This window comes from Aotus nancymaae, unplaced genomic scaffold (assembly GCF_030222135.1).
Source record: "Aotus nancymaae isolate 86718 unplaced genomic scaffold, 86718_ANA_hifiasm-v0.15.2.pri h1tg000062l, whole genome shotgun sequence".
Classification (NCBI taxonomy): Eukaryota; Metazoa; Chordata; class Mammalia; order Primates; family Aotidae; genus Aotus; species Aotus nancymaae.
In genome coordinates this window covers 38,133,924-38,154,315 of record NW_026988476.1, presented here as the reverse complement: position 1 = coordinate 38,154,315, position 20,392 = coordinate 38,133,924, and the positions used below count along the sequence as shown (strand labels likewise).

Below are 20,392 nucleotides of genomic sequence, written 5' to 3'. Positions count from 1 at the left end.
AGTTTTGGATATTACTTAGCTTTAGGAAGTCCTATAAATATAGAAGAAGTTAGTTTTGGCCAAAGACAAATCAGACTATAAAAATACTTTTCTTTCTTTAGTCTTTTCTTCCTTAGAAACAAACACATTGAAAAATTCATTAGAAGGAAGTAATACAAAACATGTATTAAGTGATAAAGTCCTTTAAAATCCTACCACCAAAGCGTACCACTGTTGACTGTTTGGTTATATTCTTATAATATCTTATTATTTAAAGTACTTTAAACATTAATTATGAAATACTTAGTTCATTCAAAGATTATATGTATGCATCTGTAAGTTATGAAGCCTAACAACCAGGAACCTATTATTCAGCTTCAGGCACAGAGAATATCACCAGTGCTGTTGACCACAGTTCAATCCCCACAACTTCTCCCTAGTCTGAGCTAACGATTATTCTGATTGTTAAAAATTATTCTCTTACTTTTTAAAAATGTTTTCATGATGTGTATGTACCCTCAAAAAGTTGCCTTTTTATGTTTTTAACATAAAAATGGTTTAATACTCATTATATTCTTTGTAACTTGCTTTTTTCCCATTTAACAACATGCTAGTAAGATTTGTCTATGTTGATGCAATAGCTCTAGTTCATTCATTTTCATAGCTATGTAGTATTTCATGGTATGAATATACTATAGCTGATTTATCTGTTCTCTTGTCAGTGGCATTTGCATGGTTTCCAATTTTACAACAGTATCCTAGATGAAAAATATAAATACGGTGTATGGTACCAATGTGAGGCTTCATCAGTCCTTTAATGCTTATGAAACTAAGATGTCAGGAGAGAGCTAAGAATCATTTTGCTGGATCGGTGACTTTACAGTAACATTTTGTATATTGGCCTCAGCCTGTGCCAACTTGTATTACTGCTTTATTACATCATTTATATTAATAATCTACTTTTTAATCAGTTTTGTCTATTTTAATTTTATAAGTTATATATATTACTAAAGGACAACAGCTATTAGTTATTGTGCACTTGCTCTATGGCAGGTACTGTGCCAAACAGTTCTTATACATTTATGTCTCTTAAAAGTTTTACATCATTTTTAAAATTTGGAAACAATTTCAAACTTATGGAAAAATAACAAAAATAGTTGCAAAGAACATTCATATACCTTTTAATGAGATACACCTACTGTTAACATTTTAACTCCATATGTATATATATGTGTATGTGAGTATTTCATTTTTTTACGAACCATTTGAGGATAAGTTATATATACATTGTGACCTTTTATGGCTAAGTACTTCAGACTGTACTTTGCAGGAATAGGAATATTTTCTTGTGTAACTTTAGTAAATTTAACTTTAAAGGTATGTATTAATCCACTGTTTGTGTTCTAATTTTGTCAATTGACTAAATAATGTCTTACAATATTTTTTTCTTCTCCTCCAGGACAGAGATTTGTTTAGGATCAGGTGCTACATTTAGTCACGTGTCTTTAGTCACCTTTAATCTAGAGCATTTCCACTGCCTCTTTATCTTTTATGACATTGACATTTTTGAGAAATATTCTATTCTTCCCCCTTCCCCTTTTTTTTTAACAGAACTTTTCTCATTTTGGGTTTGTCTGGTGTGTCTTCATGATTATATTCAGGTTGTGCTTTCTTGGCCGGAGCACTGCATGGGTAATATGTTGTCACATCTGAAAGCCTGTGGTGTCCGTTTGTCTTTTATTGGTTAGGTAAATTTTCATTACCTGGTGAAAATGTTGTCTAAATTTCTTCAGTATGTAATTACTGGGGTTTTTTTTTTCCACCCTTGCAACTGATAAGCAATCTGTGGGGAGACACTTTTAAAACCGTGCAGATATCTTCTCCTCATAAAAACCTTCTCTTAGATTTGACAACCATTGATGATTCTTGCTTGATCCAGTCTTTATTATGGTGGTTGCAAAATTATAATTCTTCCAACTTCCTCCCCCTACTTACCCCAGTTGGCACTCAGCATGTTGTTTTAATCAAGAATCCTCCCATCTCATTTGCCTGTGTATTTATCTGTCCATCCATCCATCTACCTACCTACTTACCAACTCACCTATCAACTTACCATTCATAAAATTATTGATGTGACTCATAAATTCCTATTTTTAATACTTTATAATTCATTACTATATTTAGTGCTCAAATTGTCCCAGCTTCAGCTAGTGGAGCTCCTTCAAACTGGCTCCTATGTCCTTGTGACATGCCTGTATTTTTGAGTATTTTCTTACTTTCTAGCATAGCAAGATATTTCAGTCTTATTTTGTATATAACCTCTCCCAGTACTGGAGTCCTTTCTTGAATATCCTTGACTCCTATTAATAGGGAATGGTATTCAGTACCAAGATGCAGAGCAATAAGTTTCATGGCTGTTTTTAAAGTAGATAGTGGTATCCAGTAGTACCTCAGACAAGTAATATGCTCCAAGTCACACAGCCAGTAAGGAGTAGAAACAGTATATAAATGTCTGTCTTAAGCATGACACTCTTTCAGTCATGCCGTAGCCTTTAGTCATGAGTCATCTGCTTTTCTTTTTTTCTTTATTGGTAGTTCTTAGTCCAAACTGATATAAAAGTTTTCTGTCATTTAATTTTTGCAGATAAGAAAAAGATCCTTGAAATTAAGGATTTATGCTGTGGACACTGCTTCCAAGAACTTGCAAAGGCAAAGCAGGAATGTCAAGATCTGAAAGGAAAACTGGAGAAATGCTGTAGGCATCTTCAGCATTTAGAAAGGAAGCACAAAGCTGTAGTGGAAAAAATTGGAGGTTAGCATTTAACCTATTGGTAATTTATATTGGTAGCACTGCTACCAATATAAATCTCTTTGATCCTTGTTGAAATGTTCAAATGTGACATTTTAGTTAATGTGTGCACTGATCCTCTTTTGGGATTAATGTAAACTAATTTGGATCTTATTTTTGCTAATCAAATTATTATTACAAAATTCAAAAGAGGAAGATTTCAGCTCTGATTAAAAAGGTCACATTCCTCGCTTCCTTTCTTGATTGAACAGATATTGAGGGCTCAGTATGCATCAAGCAGGCTTCTAAGCACTGGGGATGCAGCAGTGAATAAATGGTACAGAATTCCAGTTCTGATGGAGATGTGTTCCCTTCCTTCAAGAAGCTTTTGTTTGAGTGAGGAGATCTAAAAAACAGATTAACGAATAATTAAACATTGAGTGCTGTTGGCAGTGTGTACTTAGGAAAAAGGACTGTTAATTCTACTTCTTATTAAAGTTAAGAAAGGTTTGACTAAGCCTTGAAAAATAGAGGTGTCTGCCAAGGAGAACAGCATTTGAGATAGAGGGAAAAGGCTAAACAAGGGCGTGAGGGTCTGGACTGGCCTTTGTCTAGTCCTTTCATCACAATGCTGTGAGGGCATTTGGAAGGGTATCTTCTACCATTTCCCATTGCCCCTCTGAAGAAGGGAAGTTTGGGGGCTTAGATGGCTGCTCCCTCTTATCTTTCACCATTGCTTGTAGCCTATATGCTATACTCTTTACATTTGAAATATTTTCAATTCCTGACTGGTCATATTTCTTTTACTGCTGGACCTTCGTTGCATATGATGTTTGTATTCTGTCCTGTACTTCATCCCAATGTTTACTTTTTAGTCTTAACTCTTGTCCTTTAGGATTCAACTCAGAAGATGCTTCATCTGCAAAGCCCTCCTTGATTTTCCCTAGTCTGGGTGAAGTGGGCTGCTCTTGTGTGGTCCTGTAGCACTTGACTCTTCCTCTATTATCACCATTAACATTCTGTATTTTAATTTTTGGTCACTTGTCTGACACCTTCTCCAAATTCTGAATTTTCTCAGGAGAAGGAATATGACATATCTTGTTCATCCTAATACCCATGATGCCCACTACATACAAGATAATAAATGTTTAAATGGACAAAAACCAAAATGCCAGGATCCCAGATAATGATGTCATTCAGAAAAGACCAGCTTAATAAGTTTATTTTCTACATCCACTTCTGTCTGTTGCCTGGACACTGGCAATAATCTCCTGACTCACTCTGCTTCTAGTCTAGCCCCTCTAATCCATTCTCCATGGGGTAGCTGGAGCAGTCTTTCTAAAAAGTGAGTTGAAACATGACACTCTTGTTTAAAACTCTTCAGTGGCTTGCCGCGGTCCTCAGTATGAGACACAAAAACACTCAGTTTAATGGGGTTTAAAAAGATCTTGAGCCGGTACCAGTCAGCCCCTCCAGCCTTGTCTTTTTCCAGCTCTCTTAATTTCTCTCAGTAGAGCCATAGCATGGATTTCACTGTCTTCTCTCTTCACCAAAACATCCTGATCTCATTTGCTAACTCCTACTCATCTTTTCCCCAAAATGACTTCCTCAGGGAGGCTTTCCTAACCGCTGCAGACCTGTTTAGTCCTCCTATTATACACTCCCCATAGTTCCCATGCTTTTTATAACATTCACCATCCTTGTAATTGTTTGCTGTCTGTACTTTCCTTTGAAGTGTAGACTTTATAGCAATAAGGATCAAGTTGTGTTCCAGCACTTAGCAGAGTGCCTGGCATCATAGCACGACTCAAGAAATATTGTTGACTAAGAGAAGCCACCTACTACCATTGACTGCTTATTACTAAGGCACTTATTACTCTTATTACTTATTACTAAGAGATAATAATTACTTTAAGGCTGGAAGGGGTTTTAAGAATTTTGAGATTAAAAAATTAACAACTACAATTCCTTTTGTGATTACTTAGCTCTTTAGTAGAGGACAGGAGAGGACAGGAGTTATTTGTCCAACCGTAGATATGGTAAAATATGAAAACCAAGACAATTTGTTTTACATAATACAATGACAGGGCAGTTGGATATGATTATTATTTACAAATAATATTTAGCACCATACATTGTGATCATATAATAGTTATTCTACACAGTGCTTTTTGAAGCTGATGTCTTCTAAAACTCATAAGATTTGCAAATAATCAAAGATGATACTTAAAATCTGACTCTGACCCGTTGTATCAACTCATTGTTTTAAGTCTATAGTTTAATTGAATTTTTTTCCTAATGTAAATCTGTTAGGCGATTATAAAGTGATTAGATTAGGTGATTATAGATTGTTTCTTTGTTTCTTAAATTCCATTTTTCCACTCTCTTGGTAGTGTTTATTGGGAAATAGATGGAGTGGCAATGAGTTAACAAAAAAGTTATATCCATAATCGGGGGAACAGAATAATTTCGTTCCCCAACGTACGGGTGTGTTGAGGGGATGGCATCATAGGAAACATCAGATGCCATGTTCACCTTTATTGAATATTGGTATTTCCGGGCCTTGAATAGGTGTTGTACATTTTTGATTTCTGTTATAATCTGTAAGTTAACTAATACTATCACCATTTTACCTGTGAAGAAACTCAGGTTCAGAAAGGTTAATTTTCCCTAGGCTTATCTACCACGTAAGCAGCAGAGTTAGAATGTAAACTGATGTCTCTGACTCTGAAATTCCTGTCTTTTCTTTCATACTGCATGGCCTTTATCAGTCTCCTCATCCTCTTTTTAAAAGTTCAAAGAATTGAAAATCTTACATTATTTCTGAAAAAGGTACCGATTTAAGATTAATTTCTTTTTTGTTTTATATTGAGGTGCATGTTCAGTGTTCATTTATATGAGCATAAACTGTCTACCAGGATCCACAGGGAACATGAAATTAGGAAACCTAGTAGGTTTCTACAGCGCTTCAGCACAGTTGGAAAACAAAACACAGGCATTTCAAACAGCTGAAACCCAATTCCAGGACAGTGTGTAACCCAAAGCAAGAAGAAGATGGGATACAGATTTTAAGTGCTGAGAAAACAGAGCAAAGGAATGGTCTGACTAGGGTTTCTGAGGAAATGAACATTACAGGAAAGCAACTGGAAATAACGCAGTCTCCTCTATAAACATTTGTTTTGGAACTTAAGGGAAAAGAAGGCTAAAAAAAAATTTAACTGTCTAATATACTGTGAACTTCTTGTTATAGAAGAGAATGATAAAGTTGTTGAAGAATTAATAGAAGAAAACAACGACATGAAGAATAAATTGGAAGAACTGCGAACACTTTGTAAAACACCACCAAGGTATACTTTTACTATTTTAAAGAAATCTAAGTACAAGTATCTTTAAAATTTTTTAGGTATCAATTTTTTTTGTTGTTATACAGCAAAAAAGGATAAAAAGGAAGAAAATCCCCCAAAATCTTATTCCCGGAAGGTACCCTCTAGTAATATTTTATCTCATGTAAGCCTCTTTCTACACACACTCCATGTGTACAGTGTGTTTTTTAACTGAGAATATAAGGTATTTTGTAACTTTTTATTAACTTAATGTTAGATAAGCATTTCCCTGTGTTATCAGATATTCTGCTACATGTTTTTCAATACCTGCATACATTTTCATGTGGGTTTACCATTCTTTATTGAAGCACCAGAACATTTATGTTGTTTCCATTTTTCTCCTATTTTAAGTAACTGTATAGTGGCGATTCTTGTATATGAGATTTTTTAGCACTTCTCAGTTAATTTTATTAGAGTATATGATACATAGATATTTTTCAAATCAAGTCTTTCACTTACCATTTCTGTTCTCGTCTTCGTGGTTTTTTTTTTTTTTAGGTCATTGTCTGCAGGGGCCATTGAAAATGCTTGCCTGCCATGCAGTGGCGGAGTCTTGGAAGAACTTCGTGGGCAGTACATTAAAGCTGTAAAAAAAATTAAACGTAAGTCCCTAAGAGATTCCTAAGATTTTAAGGATGGCTTGAGCCATTTTTTTTATTGTCGCTGTTAAATGTAAACTCAGAGGTTACCAGCAGTAGTACTTTCAGAGAATTTTCCAAATCACTTTTTTCTTCAATCTTAGAAGAGATTATTGACACCTTTTCAAAATTACATAGTCATTGATCATTTTGCCCAAATAGTATCTTTTGGCAGTGACATGAGGATAGTCTTAGGTTTATATTGTTGATTTTCTTGTTTCTTTTTGGACACTAGTATTACTGAAAGTTTAATCTTACAACTTAAATAATTTGTAGTAAAGAAAATGTCTTATGGGTTTTAAATGAGCAATTAACCATTACTTCCTACCATAAACTTTTTTTTTTTTTTTTTTTGAGACAGAGTCTTGCTCTGTCACCCAGGCTGGAGTGCAGTGGCATGATCTTGGCTCACTGCAACCTCCTCCTCCCGGGTTCGAGGGATTCTCCTGCCTCGGCCTCCCAAGTATCTGGGATTACAGATGTGCGCTACTATGCCCAGCTAATTTTTGTATTTTTAGTAGAGATGGGGTTTCATCATATTGACCAGGTTGGTCTCAAACTCCCAACCACAGGTGATCCACCTGACTCAGCCTCCCAAAGTGCTGGGATTACAGGCATGAGCCACCATGCCTGGCCTCCTCCATAAACTTTTAAGGACTTTGGAGATGGATCTAGTTAGCAGTTGTTCTGTTGTTTCTAATTATTATTTCTCATAGCTATAAATTTATCAAGTTCTTGTCAGTATCAAGGGGTGCCAGCATATCCTGTAGAGTATTCTCCTGGCGTGTGTTTTCCCTGTTTTGAATACTTCCTGGTTTTTAATTATAAAATTGCATAGAATGTATATGTATCCCTAAACAATAACTAGTGTTTATATAGAATTAAAATTACATTTCTTTTTAACAAAAAGAGCAGGAAAAGTCTGAAGTTTCACATAAAATTGGTAGATTCAGAATCACGTGTAGATGTTCTGCAAAGCTCATTCAGTATTAATAAGGGAATTTGCTTCTCCTTTGTTATGGTACTAACAAAGGGCATATTGCTACAAGCAAAGCAACTTTTTGTTAATAATGTATTAACTGGGAAGTGGAATTTTAAGCATTTTTTCATCTTAACATGGTAACTTGTATGTATGTGTGTATATTAGTTTTATTTTGTAGAAAGTTGGTTGATTGGTTTTGTGTTGACAAGTACTCCATTTCATTTTCCATTTCAAATAATGAAAAATAGTCTCCCAGTTAATATTTTTGCATAGAAGCTCTAATTTTCAGATGCTTACTGACATTGAGAGGGAGATTCCTGTATGAATTGGTGTCCTTAATATAACAGAGATGGTGAAATTCTAGATGTAGGATGTAGTCTTGGATTTATTTAGGAAAAAGAAAAAAAAACCTTAGCTAATAGTAGTCCTAATCAAAGCTATATTGAGTTAAAAAAATTTTAAAAAAACCTTGAAAACTGTGAGCTATGTTTATCTGTAAATTTCAGAGGCCAACTATAAGTCCCATCACCCTCCTTGTAGTCTCATTTTGTACATCTCTCTTATGGATTGTAATATTATATTTAGTTAGATGCTCAAAAAGTACTGCCGAAAAAATTTTCAATAAATATTGCAACCTAAATTTTCAGAGCACAACAGAAGAATATGAGTTTCTCCAGCTCATATTCCCTCCTTTTCTTCTTTGTGTTTGCTTTTTCCTTTCTTTCTGCTTAACTTTTTCTCTGTATTTTATTTTTCTCTTTTCTTAACTGGACATAATGTACAACTGAAATACATACGTTTCTGTGCCTCATATTTACAGTATTTTCTTTGCTAAGTGTTTTAGAATATGACAAAATTTAGCTGGAGAATATACCATGTTTCCTTACTATATGTAGCTGCCATCATTCCAAAAGAACTTACAGATTACTTCTCATTTGAGTCTACCAAAATGATGATCTAAAATATTCCATTTTAATGACTGTGGAAAGTATAATGTTTAAACTATACTTAAAATCACTTCATCTACCAGAAAATTGATCTGAAGTCTGCCCCTCTTGTTTCTGAAAAAGTGCTAATAAACATACATTCTGTGGGCATTTTCTCACTGCACTATAGGTGACATGCTTCGTTATATTCAGGAGAGTAAGGAACGTGCCGCAGAAATGGTAAAAGCAGAGGTACTGCGAGAACGTCAAGAAACCGCCAGAAAGATGCGCAAATATTATTTGGTTTGCCTCCAACAGATTTTGCAGGATGATGGAAAAGAAGGGTGAGTTCAGTCTGAACAATGTGTCCTGAGATTACCAGGACAGCATGTTGTCATTTTTAAAGCATTTTCCTTAACCACTAAATTAACTATTTCTACGTGATCAGCCATAGGGAGTTAAGAGAGGTTTATGACTGTGCTACCAAATGTTGGCAGAGCCAATAGGAAAACAGAAACTGGGGTTAAGGCAACTCATTTTTTCCTTTAAACTATATTTTTAATATTCTGGAATTCCCCACAGGGCTGAGAAAAAGATTATGAATGCTGCTAGCAAACTTGCTACAATGGCAAAATTGCTGGAAACACCTATTTCTAGTAAGTCCCACAGCAAAACTACACAGTCAGGTATGTCAAAGTGAGTCACCAAATGGTTTTCCTATCTCTTCTTTTTTGGTTATTTAATATTTTCAGTATGAAAAAGGCAGGGAAGATAAGGAGTAAGAGTTAATTTATGAGGTTGTATAGTTTTACTTAAACTGCAAGTTTACAGAAAAAGAGTGTACAGTTTCCAATTCAAGTAGGCAAACTGAGCAGGCCCATCGGCTTCCAATTGCTGCTTCCATCCCTAGAAATGGTAGAAAAGATTTTCAACAGCAAATAAGAATGAGAAAAAGAGGAAATTATAACTGGGTTTTAAAAGGTTGCAATAGGACAGACATGATGGCTCACACATGTAATCCCAGCACTTTGGGAGGCTGAGGTGGGAGGATCTCTTGATCCCAGGAATTTGAGTTTTCAGTGAGCTATGATTGTGCCACTGTACTCCAGCCTGGTTGATAGAGTGAGACCCTGTCTCAAAAAAAAAAAAAAAAAAGTTGCAGTGGCTAGACCAGAAGTGACAAGAAATCCCTGAGAGAAAGAAGACAGTATAGGATGGGAGATGGAAACCTCAGTTCAAAACCACTAAGAGACAACAACTGCAAGAAGGAGCAATATCAAAACTGTTCCACATATGAGGGTGGTACGTTCCAGGAGAAGTAGAGGACCTAGGGGATATCAATGGGGTGATTAGTTGATATTCTAGACCAACAGCAACCAGGTAGGGTTAGTCCTGTCTTTATTTCTCTTTCTCCCCTTCCTCCCCCAGCCTCAATACTGAGCTGGACAACAACAAGAGGAACAAAGAATCTGGGAGCAGGGCAGTGCTCCAGGTGGCTAGCCATATCAAGCAGGAACTGGGAGCCCACATGCCCCGAGTCTCGGCCTTAGATCTTTCTACTCTGTAGCTCATTCCCTCTACCCCCACTCTCAACCTCTTTAAGCAGGAGCACAAACAATTATGTTATCCAGGATATCTAAAAGATAAGCATTTAACCAAGAATCACTATATATTTATAGAAAACCAAAACTACACATACACACACACACACACACACACACACACACACACACACACACAGAGACATCACACTAATGGCAAAAAAAAAAAAAAATCCTATAGAACTTACGTTTAAGAAAATAGAATTAATAGAACAAACAACAGGACCTGAGAATGTTAAAAAGCACAGTATTCTAAGATGTAAGAGGATATGGTAGAGGAAATGAAAATTCACTAAGAATTTTACTATTTTTAGGGAAAGAATATAGATACTAATAACACTGGTCATTGCTAGCAAAATACAGGTTTTAAGTATGCCTGTTAAAATTTAAGAGTAGCCGGGCATAGTAGCTCTTGCCTATAATCCCAGCACCTTGGGAGGCTGAGGTGGGAGGATTGCTTGAGCTCAGGAATTCAAGACTATCCTGGACAACATAATGAGACATTGTTGCTACAAAAAAAAAAAATCTTTAATTTTTTAAATGGGGCACTCTGGTGTTGGGAGGATCACTTGAGCCTGGGAGGTCAAGGCTGCAGTTAGCTATAATCACACCACTGCACTCCAACCTGGGAAACAGAGCAGACTCTGTCTCAAAAAAAAAAAAAAAAAAAAAAAAATTAAGATTAACCAACAAAGACAAGGAACATATAACTTTAAAACTGGTAAAGGAAAAACTTGTAAAGAAGCATTTTTAATCTAACAAAATCAGGCAAGAGAAAAAAAAACTAGAAAGCATGGGTAAGTAGGACATAATAGTAGTTTGAAACATCAGCAATCACACTAAATATAAATAGGTTAAACTCAGTTATGAAAAGACCACAACTTTCAAATAGGGGTTTTTAAAAATATGGACATTTGCTATTTTTACAAGAAGAACATTTAAATTACAAATCACGGGATGGAGAATGATATACCAAGCAAATGTGATGTTGATATTAAATTTTTGAGATAAATAAAAGATTAGATAAATTAAAGTTAGCATTCAAAGGGACAAAGGTCATAGTTCATAATGATAATGGAGTAGTCTCTGGAGAAACTATTTTTTTTCTTTCTGTATATAATAACACAGCTTTATATAAAGCAAGAGCTGATAGAAAAACATGAAAGAAATTGGTAAATTCTCAATCACACTGGGAAATTTTTAACATACAAGTGGGGATGTGGGGCTTTTGAACCTCTGGAAAACTTGAAGCTGAGATTGTTCAGGAGTCCATGAGTGTGATGTTGGTAAATTTTCCTCATGTAGAAGCATAAAGATTATTTGTATAAATTTTGGAATGGTGATGTGAACCTTGGGTATGAAAAGGCAGTAGCATATAACAAGAAAGTAATTTTCTGGATCTGGGGCAACAGTGTACAAATAATGTCCCCAGTAGAGAAGTAAATCCTTTTCATAGACTCTACAGACCAAGGCATGCCACTCTGAGATGTAACGCCTCTAATTCCATGCTATGTGGCTGCTTTATCTTTGATCAGATTTAGTGCCTTAGCTAATTAAATCAGAAAGTCTATTTAGCTGTTCTAGAAGTGTGTGTGTACGTATTGGGTGAGTTGGGTTCTTTGCGCAAACTTGTCAGAAACTCCATTCTTGACATCAGTACAGAATTGAAAACATTGTGACTGGATCTTGAAATGTATAACATCTATTACAGAAAATGATAGGTCAGGTGGATAGCCATAGTAATAATATATTGGATTTTTGTAACAAATTTACCAAGCTCTATCTAGTGGATGTATGTAAAAGAATATTTTTAAATGTCTGGCATTGATGTATTTTCTTTAAGAATGATTATTGCATATAAGTATTCTTTGGGAATACATAAAACATAATTTTTTATTTTTTTTTAATTTTTTGACTCAAAGATGAATCTTCCCTTTTAATATTAACTTTCTCTTAATTTTGTGTTTCCTTGCACATAATATCTTTGCCCCTAACTTCAGAAATGCTGATTGGAGTTGAAAAATCAAAAAGAAATGATGTGAATCAGAAAATACCATGTTATAATGAAAGCAAATCAAACAGTCTAAACACCATCACGAGAAGTGTGTGTGAACAAGTTCCCAAGAGGAGGGCTGCTTGTAACTTACAAAGGCTGTTAGAGAACTCAGAGCATGGGAGCAGAAAGCATGTGGGATCCAAAGAGTCACATTTGGAATTTCAGTTTGGGGAAAGTAGTTGTAAGCACCTAAACAGTTTGCCAAGGAAAGCTTCTCATGAGTTTGTTCCTTGCGAAGGTGAAGGAGGCTTTGGTTTGCACAAGAAGAAAGACCTACTCACTGATAATGGTTCTCAATCACTTCTGCATTCAGCTGCATACCCCTTTCTTGGAACTTCAGGAAATAAACCCTCTCTTAGATGTACCCCTAGTCCTTCTGAATCAGGATGCATGAATATAATCTTTCATGATCCTAATGAAAGACTTGGTTTAAAAGTACGTAAATGCAGTCCACCAATGGAAAGTGAAAATGTGGCATCTGAGAAAAGTCAAGGTTTGGGTATTCAGGAACCTCCAGTAAGAGATGGAGGGGACCTGAGCGACTCCTTGGGCTGGCCTTCCAGCAGTGCAGCTTTACCCTTTGACAGTCATCAAGCGTCATTTGTATGTAGTAGGCCACAAGGAACTTTGGAAATACCAACTGAATCTGTTAATTCTAAACAATTTTCACCATCCAGTTGTCTTTCAGACACAGAGAATAGTAATATGATTTGTCAAGCAATGAAGTGTAAGCGTGATCAAACTCCATACCTGTCGGAAGGAACCACGTATTTGCAGCCAGGAGAGAGCAGTGTGACTCGTGGACATCCATCTCATCATAAGGCTAATATATTAAAGTCAGATTTCAAAAAACTGAGCAGTACATTACCATCTTCAGTGTCTCAGCAGCCTTCAAGAAAATTAATCGTTCCGCTATCTAGCCAACAAGATAGTGGCTTTGATAGCCCATTTGTTAATCTAGACTAATTGTGGTACAGTATTTAAGAAGAATCATTAATATATTAAAAAGAAAACGGAAAGAGAAGACTTCATACTGAAAAAAACAATTGTGAGCCCTGCCTCTTTTGAGATGTTTTAATAACATCTGTTATACGAGTAAAGCATTCTCTTAAAATTACTTGAGATATTTATGTTGCCTTAATATTCCAAAGGCCGGATGGTGTATGTATAATCTGCTTTTGTGTGGTGCATTTTTGCTTGCTAAACCATCTATTTTTATATGCATAAACTGACTCACTCTGCAGTGTTAAATTATTTAAATAAACTTGCATATGGTTTGTAGAATTGTTATGAATTATTTTGTAGTTCAGAATATGGAAATGTCCTATCGGCATCATGTTTGAAATTCACCCAGAAAAAAACATAAATTTTGATTTGTGTGTATTATCAGCCAGACTTAGTTTTTGAAATTAGTCATGTTTAATGAGGCTGTAAACTTAGTCTAAACTTTCCTAGAAATATCTATTCAAACTTTTGATCTTTGTCTTCAGTTAGAGAAAAGAGGTTTTCCAGGGTTGACTACAAAATACATTGCTGTCTTGGTTTTATTACTGAAATATTAGTCTGAATTTTTTCAGTTCATATTTGCATTATTTCAGATCACCTGTGACATCCAAGAGTTTTGTCTTTTTTATGGCTTCACATTTGTTCTTTCATCTGAAATAGCTTTTGAAAAATTGAGGTAAGTTTTGTCATGTAGCAAAAAATGTAAAACTATTAGATTTTTACATTTCATTTATAGTGCAGAACTGACTAACTAATTAATGCTCTAGGTTAAAGGTTGTAATTCTAAACTGAAGAATACATGAAGAAATGAATGACTACCTAAATAGCATCGTTTCTAGGTGAATTCTTTTTCAGATTCCTAGAGATGAGTATGAACATTTAGGTGTTTGCAAGTGCTTCCTAAAAACAGGTAACTAGTTTTCTCTCACATCTCCCACTATAACCATATTATGGATTGTATTTGGGGGTTAATCCAGTGTATTTTTCCACCCAGAACCAGATAACTTAGGTGGTGATGGGGTAGATGGCAAGATGCATCCTCCTCTTCCTGAGAACCATCTCTAAAAGCAAGAAGCTAGAAGGAAAACTTCTTGGGCTTGGGAAGCTCTGTCACCTTAACTGATGACCAGGGGTAAATAAGCCTAAAATTGGCACTGGATTTCAGTGCTTGAATTAACATACAGTTATAGTAAGGAACAAACCATCTTGTCAAAGTCTCGCTTGTATTCCTGAAGACTCAATACCCCTTCTCCAACAGACTGTCATCTCTCTAAAAAACTCTAAAACCAGCCAAGTTTATGCTCCCTATGAATCTAGTTGGTGCTTGATTGTTTTAAGCCCAGGTTTTTACTAAACTTCGAATCTAGGCTCATTGCTCACCTACCTTTTCCACTTAGTTCAAAATCTATGTCAGTTATTGAATCTCTCAACATTAAAGTTGAAATTGGTAGTCTTCTTCCTTTCTGCTCCTTTTATGGTATCCTTAATCTTTTTTGATACTAATAATCTCAATAGGATTAAGTTACTTTATGTCATATATCCCATATCGAATTGGTTGGAGATAGGGTGTGGCATAGGGTGTATGACATAACGTAACTTGATCCTATTAAGTAATCCCATAAAGAAACCAATCCTATCCAATTGGTTGGATATAGGGTGTATGACATAAAGTAACCTTCTATTATGATAAATTGATCAAAGGTATCAACTTATCAGTTTGCAAAATGAAGGCACTACACAGCCAAATTATGACTAGTAATATACATTAGTCTGAAAGGTGATGGCAGAACTCAGGAGAGGAAGGAGCCCTGTAGATATCGTGATCACATAAATCTCACTTTGTCATATTTAGTCCTTTTTAACGGTGCTGGATTTTTATGTGCTAATGTTATGTTAAAGATTTTCATGTGTATATTCATGAGGGGTATTGGTCTCTTGTTTTCTCATGCTCTCTGTATTGCTTTTGTAAAAGGGTAATACCAGTCCCATAGGATATGTTGGAAAGTGTTCCCTTGCCTGTTTTCTGAAATAATTGGTTTAGGATTGGTATTATTTCTTCTTTATATATTAGATAGAGTTTACTAGGTGAAGGCTTCTAGCCTGGGCTTGTGGTGGGGGTGGTACAGGAGTGTGGATTTTAAGTAACTTATTTTCTTGTTATAGAGCTATTCATAATTTCCATTTTTTCTTTAATCAGTTATGATAGTTTTTCATTTTTGAGGAATTTGGCTATTTTATCTAAATTGTCTAATTTGTTGACACAGGTGACTGTAGTATTCTCATAATCCTTTAATTTCAGTAGGCTTGATAATGATGTCCCCCATTCATTCCTGATTTTGGTATTCTGTGTCATCTCATTTTTTTCTTAGTCTATCTAAAGGTTTATCAGGTTTGTTGATTTTTTCTCTCAAAGAACTTTTTTTGGTTTCTTATCTTTTCTCTTGTTTTTCTGTTTCCAATTTCATTAATTTTTCCCTCTGATTTTATTTTCTTCCTTCTGCTTGCTTTACGTATAATTAACTCTTCATTATTTATTCTTGAAGTAGTTTATTGATATGAAATTGTTCTCTATTGATATAGATATTTAAAGCTCTGAATTTCTCTGAGCACTGTTTTAAGTTGCACCTCATATTTTGATATGTTGTATTGTTTTCATTTAGTTCAAAATATTTTCAAATTTCCCTTGCAATTCTTGTTTTGACCCACAGATTATTTAGAAGTATGTTACTTTATTTCTAAGAATTACAGATTTTCCAAATTTCTTTGTTATTTTTATTTGTTGTTGGTGAATATACTTTGAATGATTTCAAACCTTTTAAATTTTTTGAGACTTGTTCTGTGGCCTGGCATATGGCCTATCCTGGAATGTTTCACATGCACCTGAAAAGAATAGATATTCTGCTCTTTTCTGATGGAGTGTTCAAAGTGTTAGTTCAAGGTGGTTGATAGAATTCTTCAAATCTGCTATAGCCTTGCTAATTTTCTTCCTACTTTCAACTGGTTATTAAGAGTGAGATATTGTAGTCTCTGACTGTCATTGTTCAACTATTTTTTTCTTTCAATTCTGTTAGTTTTTTGCTTCATGTATTTCGAAGCTTTGTTGTTAGGTATATATACCTTCGTATCTGTTAACTCTTTCTGATGAATTGGCCCTTTATTATTTTAAAATATCCCTATTTGTCTCTACTATCTTTCTTGTTTTAAAGTCCATTTTGTCTATAATTACTACAGCCACTCCAGCTCTCCAAGGATTACTGTTTGCATGACATGTCTTTTTTTTTTTTTTTTTTTTTTTTTTTTTTTTTTTTTATAAATTCAGTCAGAGAAGCTTTGGAGTGTTGGGTCCATTAAAATTTACTGTAATTTTGTTGGGTTTGCATCTTCAATTTTGCCATTCGGTTACTGTATATCTTTTGTTATTGGATTGCTCTTTTATTGTCTTCTACATTAAACAAATATTTATGAGGGTACCATTTTAATTTTTTTAAACTATTTTTGAGCTATTTTCTAAGTGGTGTCTCTAGTTATTACCATAGTTATCTTAACTTATTACAGCTTACTTAAGATGAATATTGACTAACTTCTGGTAAAAAAGTTAGTAACTTCTAGTAAAAAAGCTAAACTTTGCCCCAGTTTAGTTTCATTTCCTTGCTCCTCCTCTGTACTATTATATTTTATATATGTGTATATGTGTGTGTGTGTGTGTGTGTGTGTGTGTGTGTGTGTGTGTGTATTGCAGTATTATAATTACTGCGCTATAATTTTTTTCTTTTGAGATGGAGTTTTGCTGTTGTTGGCCCAGGCTGGAGTGCAGTGGCGTGATCTTGGCTCACCGCAACCCCCGCCTCCTGGGTTCAAGAGATTCTCCTGCTTCAGCCTCCCGAGTAGCTGGGATTACACGCATGCATCACCATGTCCAGCTAATTTTGTATTTTTAGTAGAGACGGGGTTTCTCCATGTTGGTCAGACTGGTCTCTAACTCCCAACCTCAGGTGATCTACCGTTCTTGGCCTCCCAGAGTGTTGGGATTACACATTGAGCCACGGTGCCTGGCCCATTATTTCTTCAATTATTTTTTTCTGACCTTGTTTCCTCTTTCTGAGGCTTTCATGTATATTAATATGCTTACCATTGTGTCACAGGTCTTTGAGGCACTGTGCTTTCTTCGAAAATTTTTGTTTTTCATATTGGTATTGGATAATTCTAACCTATCTGTAAGTTCCTGATCATTCTGCTATCTCTGCCTAGGCTAGACAGCAGAATTGAGAAAGCAGAACGATCAGGAACTTACAGATAGGTTAGAATTATCCAATACCAATATGAAAAACAATTTTCATTTCAATTATTTTCAATACCAATATGAAAAACAATAATTTTCATTTCAATTATTTCCAATACCAATATGAAAAACAGTAATTTTCATTTCATTTCTGACTCTAGAATTTTCATTTGGCTTTTTATTGATGCATAATAGTTGTACATATTTTGGGGATACACATATTTTGATATATGAATGCAATGTGTAATGATTGACCAGGGTACCTGAGACATCTATCACCCTAAACACTCACCCTTTCTTTATATTGGGAACATTCCGATTTCTTTCCTCCAGCAATTTTGAACTTTACAACAAATTACTGTTAACTATAGTTACCCTTCTATACTAGAGTGGTTGGTTAATGGTGAATGGATACAAAAATATTATATTTGCCTTTTTTTTTAGACAGTGTATTACTCTGCCTCCCAGGCTGGAGTACAATGGTGCAATTATGACTCACTGCAGCCTTGAACACCTGAGCTTAAGTGATCCTCCCACCTCAGCCTCCCAGGTAGCTAGGACTACAGGTGTATGCCACCATGCCTGGCTAATTATTACTAATTTTTAATTTTAGGTATGGGATTTTCACCATGTTGAACTTGAACTTCTGGCCTCCCAAAGTTCTGGGATTACAGGCATGAGCCACCAGGCCTGGCCACGTTTGGCTCTTTAATAGTTGCTTATTTGAAATAGCTACAAAGCAGCTATTATAAATATGTTTTAAAAATTAAAGATGTTTAAAGAATTAAAAACATTACTTTTTTTTTTATCAGAGTTTCATCATTGATCATGTATTCTTTTTCTTTATTCTAAAAAATAATGGGATACATGTGCAGAATGTGCAGGTTGGTTATATAGGTATATGTGTGCCATGGTGGTTTGCTGCACTTATTGACCCATTCTCTAAGTTCCCTCCCCTTACCCCCAACCCCCCAACAGGACCTGGTCTATGTTATTCCCCTCTCTATGTTTATGTGTTCTCAGTGTTCAACTCCCACTTATGAGTGAGAACATGTAATGTCTGGTTTTCTGTTCCTGTGTTAGTTTGCTGAGGATGATGGCTTCCCACTTCATCCATGTCCCTACAAAAGACATGATCTCATTCCTTTTTATGGCTGCATAGTATTCCACGGTGTATATGTGCCACATTTTCTTTATCTAGTCTATCATTGATGGGCATTTGGGTTGATTCCATGTCTTTGCTGTTGTAAATAGTGCTGCAATAAACATACATGTGCATGTGTCCGTATAGAATGATTTAAAGTCCTTTGGGTATATACCCAGTAATGGGATTGCTGGGTCAAATAGTATTTCTGATTCTAGATCCTTGAGGAGTCACTACACTGTCTTCCACAGTGGTTGAACTAATTTACACCCACCAACTGTGTAAAAGCGTTCCTGTTTCTCCTCAGCCTCACCAGCAACTATTGTTTCCTTTTTAATAATCGCCATTCTAACTGGGGTGAGATGGTATCTCATTGTGGTTTTGATTTGCATTTCTCTGATGATCAGTGACATTGAGATTTTTTTCATATGTTTATTGGCCACATAAATGTCTTCTTTTGAGAAGTGTCTGTTCATATCCTTTGCCCACTTTTTGATAGGGTTGTCCCAATTCTTGTAAATATGTTTAAGTTCCTTGTAAATTCTGGATATTAGCCCTTTGGCAGATGGATAGATTGCAAAAATTTTCTCCCATTCTGTAGGTTACCTATTCACTCTAATGATAGTTTCTTTTGCTGTGCAGAAGCTCTTTAGTGTACTTAGATCCCATTTGTTAATTTTGGCTTTTGTTGCTATTGCTTTCGGTGTTTTTGTCATGAAGTCTTTGCCCATGCCTATGTCCTGAATGGTATTGCCTCGGTTTTCTTCTAGGGTTTTTATGATTTTGGGTTTTACATTTAAGCGTTTAATCTATCTTGAGTTAATTTTTGTATAAGGTGTAAGGAAGGGGTCCAGTTTCAGTTTTCTGCATATGGCTAGCCAGTTTTCCCAGCACAATTTACTGAATAGGACATCCTTTCCCCAATGTGTGCTTTTGTCAGAAAAAAATATGACTATTTTAAAAGAGCAACTATAAAACAATATTCCCTGTTCAATCACTGTCATCATGTTTTTCATCATATTTTTGTCTGGTAAGAACTCAAGAAGGTAAGAAATACTCTTAAATTTTTACGTGCATAATACAGGGTTGTTAACTCTACATGCAGTGTTGTACATCAGATCTCTAGAACTTTTTCATCCTGAATAACTAAAACATACCTGTTGAAAAGCAACTCCCCATTTCCCGACAGCAATCCTTTCACTGTTCCTGTGAGTTCGACTGTTTTAGAAATCTCATGTTAAGTGGATTCATGCAGTATTTGTCCTTCTGTGACTTGTAGTGTTTATTAAATTCAACATCCAAGCACCTGCATAGCTTTTCTTTACAGCTTTTTTCTTTAGTATAAATCAGACTTTGTTTCTTTATATGATCCATAAATTTGTTGAAAACTGGAGATTTTATGTAACATATTGCAGCAAATCTGGATATTGTATTTGTTCCCCTGATGGTTGTTATTGCTGGTTTATTATTGTTGTTGTGTTGTTTCATTATTTGCTCAGACTTCATCTGCAAAATCTCTCTTCTGTGGTGTGTGCCTGCTGATTTCTCCACTCTTGTAGTTTGCATTTCTAGGTTTTAGCTGGTCATCTTAGGGGATCTCCCTGCATCTGT

At 35.3% G+C, this 20,392-nt stretch overlaps 1 protein-coding gene across 9 annotated transcripts in view; it reads left to right on the top strand.

Moving 5' to 3' along the window:
• The window catches only part of CEP152 (centrosomal protein 152), a 77,101-nt gene extending 63,412 nt beyond the window's left edge, over positions 1 to 13,689 (top strand). For 3 of the 9 annotated variants that reach the window (XM_012442383.2, XM_012442382.2, XM_012442384.2), the window contains exons 23-28: positions 2,624 to 2,791; positions 6,018 to 6,114; positions 6,649 to 6,752; positions 8,887 to 9,040; positions 9,279 to 9,382; positions 12,298 to 13,689. In XM_012442383.2, the coding sequence (XP_012297806.2) occupies positions 2,624 to 2,791; positions 6,018 to 6,114; positions 6,649 to 6,752; positions 8,887 to 9,040; positions 9,279 to 9,382; positions 12,298 to 13,319 (1,649 nt within the window). In that variant the 3' untranslated portion in view covers positions 13,320 to 13,689. The remainder of the gene's footprint in view (positions 1 to 2,623; positions 2,792 to 6,017; positions 6,115 to 6,648; positions 6,753 to 8,886; positions 9,041 to 9,278; positions 9,383 to 12,297) is intronic. The other 6 variants (XM_012442388.2, XM_012442385.2, XM_012442387.2 and 3 more) reach the window with 4 other exon arrangements.
• The last annotated feature ends 6,703 nt before the right edge of the window (positions 13,690 to 20,392 follow it).